We start from the raw sequence: 18,410 nt of genomic DNA on the forward strand, positions 1-18,410 counted from the left end.
GATGTCACAGGGGGAAAAGTAATTACATTTTCATGCCAATGTGCCTTCAATTTTATAAAATCATGTGTAATTTCTTTAACTGATTTATGTATTAATGAAAGCCATTCTTTATTTATTACCTAGGTGCAAGTTGAAACACATGTTTAACACAGCTGTGCTTATGCTATTCTGAAATCCAATTGGTAATACAAACATATGTTTATAGACAATTTTGAGAATTATTTTTTAAAAAAAAGTGGGGAAAGCATAAATTACTGTTATAGGGCATTTCTCAACACAGGTATGGGACCGATTATCCAGAATGCTTGGGACATGGGGTTTTCTGGATAAAGGATCTTTCCGTAAAAACATTTAATCCAATAGGAGTGCTTTGCCTACAGTAAGGAGTAATGATATCTAAGCTAAGACCAAATACAAAACACTGTTTTAATCATTTTAAAAAATTTTAATTATTTGAATAAAATGGAGTCTGTGGGAGATGGCCTTCCTGTAATTCTGAGTTTTCTAGATAACGGGTTCTTGGATAATGGATCCCATACCTGTACAGGGCAACTAAAAAGTTCTGGTTGCTTTAAACTAGGGATGCACCAAATCCACTATTTTATGATTCGGCTGAATCCCGAATACTTTGTGAAAGATTCGGCCGAATACCGATTCCAAACCCTAATTTGCATATGTAAATTAAAAAAACGAGGGTGAAAGATAGTAAAAAAAAAAGTCTAAAAAATGTTTGAATTCCATATTTGTGTGATGATGGCCAAATCTGAAACCTGCTGAAAACGGCAGAATCTTGGCCAAATCCTGAACCGAATCCTGGATTCGATGCGTCCCTGCTTTAAAAAAAGATAGGTACGGTAGCATGTACAGATCTATAAAACTGATCTGTCATTTTCTTCCTTCCTTCTTAGTACAGGTATGGGATCTGTTATCCAGAAACTCGTTATCCAGAATTACGCAAAGGCCGTCTCCCATAGACTCCATTTTAGCCAAATAATCCAAATTTTTAAAAAAAGTATTTCCTTTTTCTCTGTAATAATAACACAGTAACTTGTACTTGATTCAAACTAAGATATAATTAATCCTAGTTGGAAGCAAAACCAGCCTATTGTTTTATATATTTACATGATTTTCTAGTACACTTAAGGTATAAAGATCCAAATTAAGGAATGATCAGTTATCCGGAAAACCCCAGGTTTCAAGCATTCTGGATAATGGGTCCCATACCTGTACAGGTGTAGTTTTTGTTGTCCAGAAATCTCCAAATTACAGAAAGGCCATCTCCCATAGACTCAATTTTATCCAAATAATCCTGATTTTTAAAATGGATTTCCTTTTTCTCTTGAATAATAAAATATTACCTTGTACTTAAACCAAACTAAGATATAATTAATCCTTATTGGAAGCAAAAACAGCCTATTGGGTTTATTTAATATTTACATGATTTTCTAGTAGACTTAAGGTATGAAGATCCAAGTTATGGAGAGACCAATTATCTGGAAAGCCCCACGTCCCTAGCATTCTGGATAACAGATCTCATACCTGGGTATTTGTTTTCATCTCTCCGTTATTCTACATGGCTCATTTAGTGGTAAATATAGAGTGCCACTACTTTTAACTATCCCAGTTAAAAGAGCTCCATTGCTAACTCCAGTCCCCATATATATACTATATGGGGACTGGAGACAGAACTTAAACTAGAAAGACAAGATAGATCAGTGTTTGCATTTTTAAGGATATATAAGACCCATGGGTTGTGAGCAAACAAGAAATGAAGAGCCAGAGCTAGAATTGAGTGTTGAGGAAAAGAGAAGTATGGTGACTGCTGACTCGGTTACAGGAGAAAAGGTATCGCATAAAGATGATGGCTAGGAGGACACGAAAGTAACAAAAAAGGAAGGGGCATGTTTGAATGAACTCTATCTTGTGTAATAAATACTGAGTGCGTGTAACAAAATAGGAAGTGGCCCAATAGTTTAACATTACTACCGCTAAGTTTACACTATATACACCAATTTGTATAGTGAAGCCTTCAGAATGAATGGAAACAATATGACATGCACATGTTTATAACGGAGAGTCATGTGCTAAGCATAAAGATTCATTCTATTCAGAAAAAGTTGGTAGTGTAATAATTTTAACTTAAAAGAAATGAAGCTTCAAAATTATTTTGGATAAGGGTGTCCCCTATTAAAACACTAGCCCCCATATATAATAAAAGGCACTAAGTTTACCCAGGAGCAGTAACCAATAGCAACCAATAAGATGTTTGCTTTTAAACAGGTAACCAGTAAATGCTGCCTGCTGATTGGTTGCTATGGGTTACTGCACCTGGGCAAACTTCATGCTTTTTATAACGTTACCACAAAATTGTGCTCATTAGTGTATAATTCACATAGTGGACCAGCTGGATACTATCAAAGGCCCCACACAAGGCAGTAAGACAAAACTCCCACTGTGCCCTCATTCCATAGTGTTTTGTAATGAATAGCACTCTAAGAATGCACCTACATGTAGATGCCCATGAGCTGTTAACCTTATATAGTGGACACAAGTATAGCAGGCTTCTGCACTGCAATGAGATGTTTAGGTTGATAGAGAATATTTTGGAATTACAGCCAAAAATCATGTTATAGAAGTGAAATGACAAACAGGTTTAGAACATATAGGTTGTTCTGAAAAAAAACCCCAATACTTATGGCTTATTTACAAAGTCTAAGTCAGGATATATAGTGCAAAAAACTTTGTATGGGCATACATATCCTTTTTACATCACGTTTTGAAAGGCGTAGGTACTGGCATAAACACACACACACAAGAGTCGCACTAAGACAATCTTGTGTGTTTTTCAGCCAGATGTTTTTATTTCCCCACAATGCAATTCACATTTCGCCTGTCATATTCCCGTCTCCCATAATACCCACCAAGGGAAGACCCTAGCATGCGTCATTACATACAGACATCATCACGTAGTATAATAATGACGCCACTCCACTGTCATGTAAACAAGATGCCACTCGAGTTTTGACACCATAGTTTAAAAATGCAGCGTATTTCAGCCTAGTGTACTTGTTACCCAGTGGTTCATAGTATGTTTTATGGGTAAGGAATTTTAATGGCGTATTGGCGCTAGGCCAAAAAGTGCAATTGAAGGCATTTGCTGGCGGACATTGCCCTGTAATGCATGCATTATGGGAAATAATGTCTTGGATGGATGAAAGCTGACTACTCTAAAACTCGTTTGGTGTAGTCAGGACCAGTACTGAAAAGAACGGCAAGGGACAGACAGACATACCTCCCAACTGTCCCTTTTTTGGAGGGACAGTCCCTCTTTTGACAGCTCAACTCGCTGTCCCTCATTTGTACTGGAAAGTCCCTCTTTTCTCTGCATTGAACAGCCAGAAAAAGAAACTCAACAGCCAGAAAAAGAAAAAGTTTCTTACTTAATTGGCTTTTAGCAGAGAGCCCAGAACAGCCACAGGTGCAAATAAGATACTTTGTAACAATTTTGAGACACAAAAACACAGTTTAGATAAGGAGAAATATTTTCAAACTTTCATAACCTGCCAAATTTTGCAAAACAAACATGGTAATTAGGGGGTGTGGCCACAGAAAGGGGTGTGGTCAAAAAATTGCTGCGCTACATGCGGAAAAAAAATTTTTGTCCCTCTTTTTACTTCCAAAATGTTGGGAGGTATGAGACAGATGCTGATTTTAATAACAATTATGTTTACAGCAAGTAGCTTTGATCAATTTTATTTTTTGCCTTGAACACTTTACATGCCACATATGATATGAATTAGGGATGCACCAAATCCAGTATTTGGGATTCATCTGAATCCTTTGTGAAAGATTCAGCCGAATGCATATGCATATGCATATGCAAATTAGCCCAAATCCGTGTGCCTGGGCAACCGTAATCCAAATTAGGGGCAGGAAAGGAAAAAGTGGAAAAACGTTTTTACTTCCTTGTTTTAGGATGAAAAGTCATGTGATTTACCCTCCTGCCCCTAATTTACTTATGCAAATTAGGATTTTGTTCTCCAGGCACAAGGATTCGCCGAATCAATATCTTACTGAAAAAGACAGAATCCTGGATTCGGTGCATCCCTAATACAAATCTGCCATGCTGATAAGAAAGTACCAGGGTGCCAGCACCTGTCTACACAGAAGTCTACATGTCTGTGTTTCTTTCTGATTTATATAATGTTTACTAGCAACAAGTCGAGCAGCCCCAGCATAGAAAGGGTTAACCTTACATTGTGTGTTTGGGAATTGATTGTCTAGTTGAGACCTAGACATACTGTACAAGTGTCTGGGATAGAAGAAGTAAGCTTGCTTTCTGAAAGCTGCTACTAGAACAATTGTATAGGTCTTGCTGGAACAAGGAGTGATCCAGCAGGCACTGAACTCACACATAGCTATTAACCTAGCCATGTTCTTTTACTGCTAGAGGGCCCTTCAGTGAGAGAAAAAATATGCTGTACTAAGCAAAGCATTTATAATCATTGCTGCAGTATTATTGCTTTGGGTTGACCCTTATGCTTGATTGTAACTTCCTATAGTCATTCAATATCTAATCACAATAATCAAACATTTTATCATTGAAACCAATTTAGGTCAGTGAGTTTACTATCATAAAGAAAATGGATAATGTATTCTACTCATTTGTATTTTGCACATGACCCTATTGCTTTTAAAAGGAAAACATGCACTCCATGCAAATGCTACAAAAACAGCTATCCTACCCGTATATTTTTTTTGGACTGGAGGAAGAAAACAGAGCACCTGAAGGAAACCAATAAAAACCCAGGAAGGACTTACAAACTCATTGCCTGTAGTGCCCTGGTCAGGATCACATCCTAGACCCTAGAACTTGCAGTTAGGAGCTGTCATATTGGTTTCCTTAGCTATGACAATATTGATTAAGTGATTACATAAAAAACCCTTAAAAACCAAAAATTATATTGCATGGTTTCCAAGAAGCCTTCGTACAAATGCATTAGTTTAGCTTAAAGATTGTTGTATACTATTAGCACTTTAAAGAGCCACTCTTTTTGACATGAGCTCATTCAGGTTGGCTTTTGTAGAAAAGGTGCATAAAAGAGGTACATATTATATATCAACATATAGGTAACACAGGTGATAAATACTGTACCAATGTTATATTGCCGAACTTAAAATTTCATTTTATCTTTCTCTATTGTGCTATTGTAAATTATCTGAGCAGGGAGAAATATGTTTAAATTTACACTATTTTCTTTAATCTTCTCTATATTTTGCAAGTTTTTATTAAGCATGTCCATTATTTGTCAGATTTGATCTGATTTGTTTTTACACAGACATATCTAATTCCACAGAGTGACATGAAACCATGATCGCCTATCTCTGTTTCCACACATATGCGCCTTCCTCCTCATAAGCTTACCATGTAATGGAACCGATTCTTCACCTTGTTCCATTGTGATGTGATAGATTCGGGGACTTCAAATATATAAACTTTCCAGAGAACTTGCGCACAACGAACCATGGAAGGCAGAGGGACCAAAATCGATCATTTTACAATGTTATACAGTGAGATAGGAGTTGCGTTACACCGTGAACCTCCCCTACCTGGCAATATTGATTCCTATTTATATTAGGGATGCACCGAATCCACTATTTTGGATTTGGCCGAACCCCTGAATCCTTTGCGGAAGATTCGGCCAAATACCGAACTAAATCCGAATCCTAATTTGCATATGCAAATTAGGATTCGGTTAGGCTGAGCAGAAGGATTCAGCCAATCCTGCTGAAAAAGGCTGAAATCCTGGCCGAACCCCAAACCGAATCCTGGATTCGGTGCATCCCTTATTTATATGAATGAGAAGAGCCAGTGACCATGAACTTGCCAGACAAAGATTCAGTCTGACTTTGGCTGCCACTACAGGTGGTTCCTGCAGGTTGTTTGGAACCATACAGTTATTTGAATACCTTAATATACAAATATATTTTCAATGTGCTTTATTTTCTCTTACTCAGGTTTAACAGGAAAAATCCTTAATGCAATATTGGATGCAGGCTTTGAGATCTCAGCAATGCAAATGGTAATTTAGGATCTAAAAGGGAAAGTATACTTTGTAAATTTATATGCAACAAAATCATTCTGAATCTAGCATGTTCCCGTTATATGCTCTTCATGATTATATCTAAGATATTTCTCTGTAGAACAAAATAAGTGTTACTGGTCATTTCCCGTCCTTGAATTTGGAATTCACTTTTGTAACATATCAAGAAAACCACACAGAATGGGGCATATAACAGAGTCAGCCTTTAGTAGAAAGGTATACAAACAAAGACAAGAGGTCCTGTGCACACAACTCGTTATCAATATATTAAGGATACTGAAACATTTTAGGGTTATGTAATAAAAGGCACTGTGTTTGCCCAGTAGCCATAGTAACCAATCAGCAAGCAGAATTTGCTGGTCACCTGTTATAAAGAAAACACATTATTGGTTGATATGGGTTACTGCTCCTGGGCAAACTTTTTTTATATAACCCCCATAGGGTATTTGCCTTAAGCAACTAAAAATTCCCTTTCCCTTTAAGCAAAACAGGGATTGTTTGTCCATATACAAGAAGTCCACTGCTTTTAGCCAATTATCAGTATATACAGGACATTAATACATTTTGTGCATTAAACTACTAAAAATTTTTGTCCATATAGTACAATATATTTAAGCTGGCCAACTATATCAAAATCATCCCTGATCTGTTCAGTCCTACACTCACTTTCATCTGATTCATTAAGAATTCTACTACTTCATTATACATTTTACACAGGGACAACGTTTTACCTGCAACTTGCTTGTTTTCAAGGTTAAAACTCTTGAATGGTTGCTCTTTTATTGGCCATCACTGGGATCATGTGACTGTAGCTGCAGCTGTAACATTGAAAGCGAGCAAGCAAGTTGTAGATAAAACTTAGTCCCTATATTTGTAATTTGTAAAAGCTTTGAATAATGAAGAGGAGGAATAGATTTAAAGGAAATAAGCAATTTTTATGGGGCCATTTCTGATCATTCCAGCACCATTGCTAAAACAATAGCAACCAATGAATAAAAATTGTAGCAATGACATTTTGGCGTAAATCAGACAGAATTGTGCTGAAAATGTGAAAGTTGTCATAATTATTTACACAGTGCAAGGCAGTTTATATATGTTTTAATATTTTGTTTGTTGGTGTTTTAGTTTTCCATCGAGAGAGCCAACGCTGAGGAGTTCTATGAGATATACAAAGGTGTGGTAGCTGAATTCAGTGTAAGTACAAGTCACAAGTCAATTGCCGCACTCACTGAAATATGACTATGAGGGCACTGTACTTTCATTGGAAAATTTGCTGAATCAAACAATGCTTTGCCTTAGTACTGTGAGCTCAGTTGAAGTGATGGAGAAAGTGCGTGCGTGTATGAGTAATTACACATTTATCTTTGCTATCAGTAGCACTTATTGTATAAAATCAGAATTTAATGACAGCAGCATTGTTACTTTTTCCATAGAACTAAGGGTAAAAGCTCAAGGAAAATTTCATTTTTTCCACAGTTTTTTGCCTTTGCTAAAAAAAACACGGCAGGTAAACCAGCTGAAATTGCTCTCTGCATGTAGCAGGGATTTAATATGTCTGTATGAACAGACATATGGATACTTGTAGAGACATATATACTGTGCATTTGCTGGCACATGCATACTTCCAAGTACTTATGTTGTGGGCCAAAAGCATTTCTTTTTCTTATTCATGACCAAAACCTGTTGAAGATAATTCATTTAAATTACCGGTTGTGAAATCTTGTTTTATAGGATATGATTGTGGAATTGTGTTCTGGTCCATGTATTGCTTTAGAGATACGGAATGCCGAAGCTCCAAAACGTTTCAGAGACTTCTGTGGTCCTGCTGATCCTGTAAGTGTATTTAATTTTATAACACGTTTTGTACCCCTGTATATTAGTTCTTCATGGGTGCATCTGATACCAGTGGGTTGGGTGGCTTCAGGTTACAAAGGGCATTTCTGGATTTCAGATAACTAAAATTCTGTATAGGCTTGAAAGAAGCCTATACTCTATTTGCCACTATTTGTAGGAAATAGTGGCAAATAGAGACCACACTCTGGTTTGAGGAAACTATACTATCTGAGCCACAGAAAATACTTCAAACTCCAGTTTGGGGGGAAACAATACTATTTTACCCAAGAAAATGTTCATCATAAAGGAGCTTTCTGTGTGGGCAGCCATGTTTGCTGACACACACATATGTATACTGAGGGAGTTCTTTGGCTTGTTCATAATGAGTATGTATGTGATAAGTAAGGGCTGAGACTGGATGAGAGAATGAGTTTGGGCTTTGTCTACATTGGGAGCTCCCTTCCGGTACAGGCATTTTTTGGTAAAATAGTACTATTTCCCTTTTAGCCTCCACTTCTGACAGGGGAAACAATTTCCCTAGCATATATGCCCTTTGCAATTTTAGTTGACCAAGGCTTTCTGAAATGCATTCTGTTGATAAAACAGCGTCCCTAGTTTTCAGAGATTTGGTTTAAGCTTTCAGCTTCAATAGATAAGCTTGTATTTATTATATACGTTACCAAGTATATAATATGGATGTTATATGCTATGTTATAATTATATTATAGTGCAGTTAAAGTGGCCATACATTCCAATAAGAGGAACTTGAGTTAGTGGCTTATTCACCCAGATATGGAAACTGTCGGGACTGCCTGACCAATATCTGGCTGAAAATCAGGCAGATATCTATTTGGCAGTTTTGAACATTCTGTTGGACAGGGAACACAGAGCATTAATGTGGTCCTCCATAGGCCCCGGTGTATGATCTGATTGCTGCTTCAATTGGATAAGCCCATTTGGCACTGCATGTGGGTGGCCAACTGAAGTCCAGATCTGCTCTTTTGGAAATCTCTCCAGTTAAATAGTAGTTTGAGTCATAAAAGTAATCATGAACGACATTAACCATTTGTTGCTTGGAGAGATTACCCAGAGGACCCATTATTAGAGGTGGAGTAATATGCATGAATACATTTATGAAATGTATTCATTACATATTTATTAAATTCAGACTAGATTAAATGTGTCTGATTTTAATTTCATTTCTGTATCAGCCAACTGTGACAAGTCTTCACTTCTTATTTTCCCTTTGTGGCCTGTCAAGCACAATACTTATTTGAGCTGGAGTGTTAAGACCTAAGTTACTATCGCTGAAACTGCCAATAAGAAAGTATTTGAGTTAATACTCCAAGAATAAAAATACAATCACTTGATACATTTGATAATTTCATACTTTCAGCAGAATAGTGTTTACATACATTTAATATTGTATAAGGTGGAGAAAATAGTTTCCTTTAATCCTTGCTGTTATACCAATTTCTAATTATTTCCTTACTGTTTAAATACAGCAGTCATGTATTGTTTTCTGGAAACAGCAGTAGATACTCATCATAAGAGATAGGCAGCATAATGGCACAGTGGGTAGCGATTCTGCTTTGCGATGCTGGCCTCCTTAGTTCAATCCCACTACGGGCAATGTTTGTATGTTCTCCTTGTGTCTGTTTGGGTTTTCTCTCACACTACAAAAAAAAATCTGGTTGAAAAGAAGACAAAGTCCATCAAGTTCAACCCCTCCAAATGAAAACCCAGCATCCATACACACACCCTGTCACATAAATTAGATATACCCATGTCTATATTAACTATAGAGTTTAGTATCACAATAGCCTTTGATATTATGTCTGTCCAAGAAATCATCCAAGCCACTCTTAAAGGCATTAACAGATTCAGCCATCACAACATCACCCGGCAGTGCATTCCACAACTTCACTGTCCTCACTGTGAAGAACCACCTATGTTGCTTCAAATGAAAGTTCTTTTCTTCTAGTCTAAAGGGGTGGCCTCTGGTACCGTGATCCTCTTTATTGGTAAAAAAAGTCCCCTGCTATTTGTCTATAATGTGTCCAGAGAAAACAACCCCAACCGTGACAGTCTACCCTCATTATTTAAAGGGGAAGGAAACCTAGTCGGCGCAAACCGCCCACCCCTCCACCCGTTTGTTGCCCACCCTCCCTCCTCCCCCCTGGCCTACCCATCCCGCTGGGCAAATGCCCCTAACTTGTTACTTACCAGTCCAGGGAGTTCACCAACGACATCTTCTTCCACGAGATCTTCTTCCTGCTGTGAACGGCCCATGCGCAGTAGGATCATTTCGCCGATACGATCTACTGCGCATGCGCGTGACTTTTGGCGCATGCGCAGTTGATCCGTACCAGCAAAATGATCCTACTGCGCATGCGCCAAAACGCCGTTCACAGCAGGAAGAAGATCGCGTGGAAGAAGATGTCTTCGGTGAACTCCCTGGACTGGACCTGCGCAGAAGGGTAAGTAACAAGTTAGGGGCATTTGCCCAGCGGGACGGGTAGACCAGGGGGGAGGAGGGAGGGCAACAAACGGGAGGGGGGGTGGGGGGTTTGCGCCGACTAGGTTTCCTTCCCCTTTAAGTCTTCCATCCCTCTAACCAGTTTAATTGCACGTATCTGCACTCTCTCCAGCTCATTTATATCCCTCTTAAGGACTGGAGTCCAAAACTGCACTGCATACTCCAGATACCAGGGGCCTATAAAGAGGCATAATTAGGTTTTAATCCCTTGAGTTAATGCCCTTTTTTATGCAAGACAGAACTTTATTTGCTTTAGTAGCCACAGAATGACACTGCCCAGAATTAAACAACTTGTTATCTACAAAAACCCATAGATCCTTCTCATTTAAGGAAACTCCCAACACATTGCCATTTAGTGTATAACTTGCATTTATATTATTTTTGCCAAAGTGCATAACCTTGCATTTATCAACATTGAACTTAGATTCTGGGGCAGGGACTGATGTGAATGATGTATAATCTCTGTAAAGCACTGCAGAAATGTGTTGGCGCTATATAAATTGGAGGACTGATCCAGGGAAAAAAACTGATTAAGTCATGGGGGGGGGGGGTTAATACATGGGGCATCCTTGTCCTTTAAACTGGAGCACAATCCAACAATTTCAGCATGCTGTTCTTTGTGACCCTGCAAAAAAGGTTTCACTGTGAAAGCCTTATGCAGGATTAGTGATTAGTGCAAGATACAGGAGTGAAAACTTTTGTCCTAAAGCAGGGGTCTCCAAGCCTGGAATCGAACAATAAGCAGCTGCTTTGAGGCCACCGGGAGCCACATCCAAGGGGTTAGTGAACATTATGTTGCTCACGAGCCACTCAGTATCCTATACTGATGTTGCACTCGCAGTGCTCGTTTTGTAGTGAATGAAGAGCTGCAGAGTTTAAACAGCAGTATGAGGCAACAGGTTTGATGTCACCTTGCCCCACAAAATCCACCACTTATGATCATGCTTCTGAGGCAGATGCCTCCTCTTCCTGCCCCTAATTACAACTTTGGATTGTAGGATTTCTCAATTTCCACAGTCCATTTGATGCAGTCTCTCTAACTGTGATCTATTTATATGGATTGCATGAGAACTTAGCAGGTTGTGTGCGTAACTATTAGTGCCAAGGGGCAGAGGGTGGTTGTGAGAGTTCAGAGGGTAACATTGTAAGATCTTACATGAATGGTTTACTATAAGATAATGAAACTTTGCGGCCCTATAACTGATTTCTAAGTACACATGCAAGCTTGATAAAAGAATATGCACTGTACCTCATGACTTCCTTTGTAAATTATTTATTTTGCTGAACAAAAGTCTTAAGTCTCCTGATTAATCCAGACCTTCTCAAAGGTGTACCGCCTCATTATAATGGCAACCTTTCATTGCATCAAAATTTTGAAACTTAGGGTAATATCAACAAGCAGAGACAATATCAGATTTAAACAAACTAAGGAGTTTCTGCTGCTGATCACCCATCAAACAGGGCTTTGGCTCAAGGGCTTCTTTAATATACTGTGGTTTGTCAAGTTATTACTTGCACAGGAACCTTTGGGATGCTTATATTGGTCGAATGCGGTCAGCTTGTAGTCAGTAGGCAGCAACCTACTTAGATTTCCTGTATTTTGATTACCACTAGAAAGCAAATCTAACAAAAAAAGCCTTAAAGGAGAAGGAAAGCTACCGAAGCAGTGTATTGCCAATAGATTAGCCACAAATAGTGCAAGCTATAACACTATATTTATTCTTTAGAATGCTTTTCCATACCTGAGTAAATTGCTCTAGACACTGTCCCTGTTTATTTAGAATAGCAGCTGCCATATTAGCTTGGTGTGACATCACTTCCTGCCTAAATCTCTCCCTGCTCACTCATAGCTCTGAGCTCAGATTACAGCAGGGAGCGGGAGAGAGGAGCAAACTGAGCATGCTCAAGCCCTCGTCCTGGAGTTTTATGCTGAAAGAAGGAAGTCTGATACAGAAGAATGTATGTACACAATACAAGGAAAGAAATGCAGTGTTTCTTTTGATGGAGGACTCAGAGCAGCATTACTTTGAAGGTTTACTGGTGTATTTATATAGACCTTTCTGATCAAGGTTACTTAATTTTAAAGGCTTTCCTTCTCATTTAAAGTTTCATTACAATCACGTAATTATTTCATGTCTGTTAAGACATACAGGGGCTCATTTATCAACACTGGGCAAATTTGCCCGTGGGCAGTTATCTATAGCAACCAATCAGTGAGTTTTTTTCAAACAACTCAAGTTTTTCCTTTTAACCCAAAAATATGATTTTTCGAAAACCTCAAAAACTCGAATTTTCATGGAAAACACAATTCGAAGCTTACTAAATAACCCCCTAGATGTAGTTCATTATCCATTGCTTTACTACCATTGCAACAGCTAAAATATAATAATGTGAATGTAGAGAGGGGCAGCAGCCATTAGTTCTTTACCACCATTATTGTGATATTTCTGGTACAGCAGTGTTTTCATATACTGTAGACATGTTTTATAAAGGGAGCCCTGACAAATATTAAGCCTCTAAAGAAGGTCTTGTGAAAAGAGCTTGTGCTTCAACTGTAGTACACAGGTCACATAACAAATAAAATATATCTAGGGTTTATTTTCTGTCTGCAATAGACTGTAAAGAATGAGGACCAAAGAACTTACCTTTGACTATTTTAGTTATGAATAAATAAATGCTTCTTGACTTAGCAGAGGCATGTTATTATTGATATCATCTATTTATATATATAGCATCAGCATGTCCTTTTATTTATATATAGCACTGACATGTTTATGTAGAGAGTTCTCATCATTCACATCAGTCACTGCCCCAGTGGAGCTTGCAATCTACGGTCCCTATGGCATTCACACAATGGGTAGTTTCATCAGGGGCCAATTAATTTTCTTGCTTGTTTATAGGAAACAATATAGTAGCAGGATTTGGTTATGGCTATTAGATGGTGGTGTTATATTGAGCCTACTAAAAATACTTCAGGCAAGGCAAGGGCTATACCTTTCTCTCATATAAGCTGAAATAGGATGTTCTTTGCATTTAAGAGAAGCATTCACGGTTTACTATGATTATAAATGAAAATATTGTCTCATTAATTATATGAGGTTCACCTTTAAGGGGACGTTTAGTATGTTATAGAATGTCTAATTCTAATTTACTTTTCAATTGGTCTTCATTTTTTCCTTTTTACAGTTTTTGAATATTTGCCTTCTTCTTTTGACTCTTTCCAGTTTTCAAATGGGGAGTCACTGACCCCATCTAAAAAACAAATGCTCTGTATGGTTACAAATGTCTTGTTATTGCTACATCATAGTGAATATGGAACGTAAAAGGAAACGTTCCAACAAGTCATTCAATTTATATTATTGGTTCATTTGGTAGACAAATTATTTTGCAAAACAGAATCAAACATTAGACACCATATGTATTCCATAATCACGAGAACAGAAATGCAGAATGCAAAGCCTTGCATAAATGAATATGTGGTTTTAACAATCCATACGGCTTTAAACCTAGTTAATGAATCAGAGATTAACTCAGTGGAATGTTGAAAACATTGAATGAAAAATCCTGTGCCAAGAATCAGTGCATGCTGTAGAATTTCTGCTCAGTATGTTAGCAAACCCACAGGGACCTTTGTCGTTAGTCAAACTGTTTGACTCCAGGTGAAGGGGACCTAAATGTTAAGCAAAATAAATCTTTAAATTCAGAAAATCCTGTGAGTGCCATTCTTCTGCATTGGTTATGTTGTTTGTCAGCTTGGGCACCCAGGTAAGGGAACTGTTTACAGTGTGCACTATACATCTCGCTCTCGGGCGCCATCTTCTTCTCTTCGGTAATCTTCGGGAAGAGATCGGCATGTTGGCGCAATCTGCCGGTCCCGAACAACTGCGCATGCGCTGAAAGCCACAGAAATTGGCGAAGCACCAAAAAAGACCTGGATATTACATAAGAGAACAACATGGCGCCCGTGAACTCCGATGCCCTGAATCTGAAATGAGGGGGTAAGTAAAGAGTTAGGGGCATTTACCCAGGGTAACACCTAGGCTGGGGGAGAGCAGGAATGGGGGTCTATGTAGGGTAGGGGATTTTAATAAAAAGGAGTTAGTTTTCCTTTAAGGGATACTGTCGCGGGAAAACATGTTTTTTTTTTTTAAATCGCACCAGTTAATTGTGCTGCTCCAGCAGAATTCTGCACTGAAATTCTTTATTTAAAGGCAAGCAAATTTTATATATTTGATTTTGAAATTTGGCATGGGGCTAGACATATTGTAAGTTTCCCAGGAGCCCTCAGGTCATGTGACTTGTGGTCTGATAAACTTCAGTCATTCATTACTGCTGTACTGTAAGTTGGAGTGATATCATCCCTCTTCCCTCCACAGCAGCCTAACAATGTGCAGATAGCAGCTTCCTGACACCTCTGCTGAACGATTTGTTTGCATTGCTAAAATTTCACCTGGTGGTAGCCATGAGAATAGCACCAAAACAGGAAAACCCCTGCTTATTCCTGCATGAAAAGCATTGCAAACATAACCAATTTTGTGATAAAATACAATGGGAAGGAGAGAAACAATAGCTGTCTCAAAGCAGTTCCATTCTTAATGTGCTGGCTCCTTATCAAAACTCAGAATCAGGCACAATACACTGAGATGGCTGCCACCACACCAATATTACAGCTAAAAAAATACAGTTGTTGGTTCAAGAATAACATTTTACATAGTAGAGTGAATTATTTACAATGTAAACAGTGTAATTTAGAAATAAAAAGTATAACATCATGATAAAAATCATGGCAGAATTCCTTTAACTCTGGGCTCTAAATCTCTGTGAGTTAATTTAATCCCATTCTGCCTCCCGGCCCATTGACTACTGTAAGATTAGCTCCTCACCACTGCTATGCCTGAAGAATATGGAAAACACAATTCATTTATACATCAAAAGGCAATTGAGGGTGGGAAAAAGTCATCATTGATCTCCTTCAGTTATTCTACAAAGTCTTTTGGAATGGGGTATTAGATTAACAGATGATTTTAATAATATTCCTGTTACAGATTCTATTAACTCTGTTTATGGATGCTTTATGTTCATTTACCCATTCAATGTCACATTGTTTCTTGTTTTGCTGGTTTAGCTTGATCATATGCAAGTTGCACTAAATGAGTGAATGGCTTGCTGATCCCCCATAGTGACTCTGGATGCTGTGCAAGCTGTACAAATGTAAAGGAGGGACACACACAGAGAGACGCTTTTAGGGAGACTAACTGGTGGCACAGGAAGGGCGCGATGGATTGGGAGCCTGGGGTTTCATTCTTCAGCTCCAGAAATTTACACCATTATTTGTACCACCTCAAACTTGGAAAAAAAAAAACGATTTTGAAAGTTTGTGCAAAAAGTATTCAACTTTTCACTTCATTTTACAGCTTCACATTCATTACACTGCTTTGTAAATGCAACAATTCATTTTAATAGCTTTTCTTTTGTAAACGGAGCTGTCAGATGAAACAACCCTAAACTTTTGGCATCTGCACGTCCCATTTTGTAGAATCGCTGGGGGTGCCAAGTTGTTAGCCCACCCTGCAATGCTAATCACCCGCTTTCCTCTTACAGCTTGGCTCCTCCTCAGCTCGTCTACCTTTCACTCTCTATCAAGTTGCTTTGTCCATGTTCATACAACATTTATTGTAGCCTGCAGCTTTGCATACTGAAGCAGGGATGGCTTGAACCAGCATATTTGAAAATTTGCTAGCTGAAATGTCTTTGCTGAACTCCAGTATGGGCAGCTACAAACAGTCTGAGTGTTCCTGTATATGAAGCCATTCTTAAAGGGGTGATTCACATTTAAGTTAATTTTTAGTATGTTACAGAATGGATAATTCCAAGCAACTTTTCAATTGATCTCCATTATTATTTTTTTTAAAAAATTGGCTTCTTCAGCTTTTCAAATGAGTGTCACTGACCCCATCTAAAAACAAATGCTCTATAAAGCTATGTTATTGTTATTGCTACTTTGTATTACTCATCTTTCTATTCAGGCCCTCTCCTATTCATATTGTAGTGTTTTTTTTTATTAAAATCAGTGCATGGCTACCAGGATCATTTGGACCCTAGCAACCAAGTTGTTGAAATTGCAAACTGGATTTTATACTGAACTGTTCCTTTAAGATTATTCTTCCAAAACAAAATTTGTTAAAGAGGCCCACATAACACAGAAACCCCTAATATACCCATCACAGTTACCTTTTTCTTCCAAAAGTATGAATAAATGCCATTTTATATGCTGAAATACAGCTGTTTAACAGTTCTCTTTCTTCATCATTTGAAACCCTGACAGGGAAGGAGGGACTAAACACTGATGTTACACATTGTAACAACTTCTCCACAGCTTACAGACAGCATGCAGGAACTACATAACCCACAATGCATTGCACTTTGATGTTCTATTCCTTATTGAAATCACATGTGCAGGGAATTGTGTGGCTTGGAGGATGCAGGCTAAGGACAGCCGGCTGCTGATACAAAGGGGTCCGTTTACTAAAGCGCAGTAAAAAAAATGCGCACAAAATATATACAAATTTGTCGCCAAATATGTTTTCGCCAGTTTACTAACCTGCGGTAAATATAAATTTGTGATTTTTCTTGCGCAAAAACATGTTTTCGCCAGTTATCGCATTTACTGAAAATAAAGCTACGTACAAATTAACGCCTGGTTTACTAAACTGTGAAATGTGCAAAAGACAAAATTTACGCAAGAATATTCGCAAAATGTTACCGCCACCTATTTAGTGGCATTAAAGTATTTTTTCGCCAGAACATTCTCAAGGGGCAGAAAATATCCCATAATACTTTTTTTTTACCCATCATTCTTTGCTGACAGAAGTGAGATCTGTAGCTATTGCTGACAGGATGTTTTGGCTTCTGCTTCTATCTGTTGCAACAGCAGCAGCTTCAGCTCAGAGGCGAATTATTGGCAGCGGGCATCACAGTCAAAGGATTCGTCAGCCTCTACGCTTTTTTGGTTTCATTGTGATTGGCTACATTAAACTGTGCATTTGTATGAAGCAAAGAGATTGACTGGTATGATTTCTTGTTCATATGATTCTATTGGCAGAAGGGTTTATATGATGCATACATGTTTGATTGGTGTTACTCTAGTAATATTGTTGGATGGTATAATCATCAGTCAATAAAGTTTTGAAGATGCATTTTTGGCCATAAATGTCACAGTAAAAATTGCCATAATAACCGCCATAAGTCATGACTTCTGCTTAGGCTGAGTGATATAAAAACAATAAATGATGAAATTCAAGTCTTCCCTTTTTAAATCTTAATAGGAAATAGCTCGCCATTTGCGTCCTAGAACTCTTCGTGCTCGTTTTGGAAAAAACAAAATTAAGAATGCTGTTCATTGCACTGACTTACCAGAAGATGCTATTCTAGAGGTAAGATGTAGAATACTGTTTTTTTATGTAAACTAGAGGCTCATGTCTAAATTAAACAGGAAAGGTTGGAAGGTATGCCACGCTATAGGCTGAAGTTGGCAAGACAACTCCCCAGTCCATCCAGCCGTGTCTATGATGCAACTCTTGGTTCACAGAGTGGGGCAGCTCTACTAAGAATGAACAGTTAAAGGAGAAATAAAGCTTAACTAAAGAAGCAGGCTAGTAATGTTTCTGCTGATTCACTGCACATGCTCTGTGCTGCTGTCACTTACTGAGCTTAGGGACCAACTCACAATATTCAGTACATATAGAATATAAATGTCACAATATACGGCTGATTAGTAATTAATACAGATAATTACTACATGGCAGATCATGGCAACTAGCATAAGAATTTAATAATCAGCCCTGTAGCATCAGCTTATATTACAGGCCAACCTCATGTTCTGCTTGACAGCTGCTCAGAGCCCACTGAGCATGTGAGTGTCGCAGACACTTTCC

General features: G+C 38.2%; 1 protein-coding gene across 2 annotated transcripts in view; it reads left to right on the forward strand.

The window, feature by feature from the left end:
• The window catches only part of nme7.L (NME/NM23 family member 7 L homeolog), a 63,223-nt gene that overhangs the window by 43,509 nt on the left and 1,304 nt on the right, over positions 1 to 18,410 (forward strand). For both annotated transcript variants that reach the window (XM_018246677.2, XM_018246678.2), the window contains exons 8-11: positions 6,019 to 6,083; positions 7,230 to 7,298; positions 7,836 to 7,937; positions 17,802 to 17,909. In XM_018246677.2, coding sequence (XP_018102166.1) covers positions 6,019 to 6,083; positions 7,230 to 7,298; positions 7,836 to 7,937; positions 17,802 to 17,909 — 344 coding nt within the window. The remainder of the gene's footprint in view (positions 1 to 6,018; positions 6,084 to 7,229; positions 7,299 to 7,835; positions 7,938 to 17,801; positions 17,910 to 18,410) is intronic.

Source organism: Xenopus laevis, chromosome 2L, assembly GCF_017654675.1.
Source record: "Xenopus laevis strain J_2021 chromosome 2L, Xenopus_laevis_v10.1, whole genome shotgun sequence".
NCBI classification, from domain to species: Eukaryota; Metazoa; Chordata; class Amphibia; order Anura; family Pipidae; genus Xenopus; species Xenopus laevis.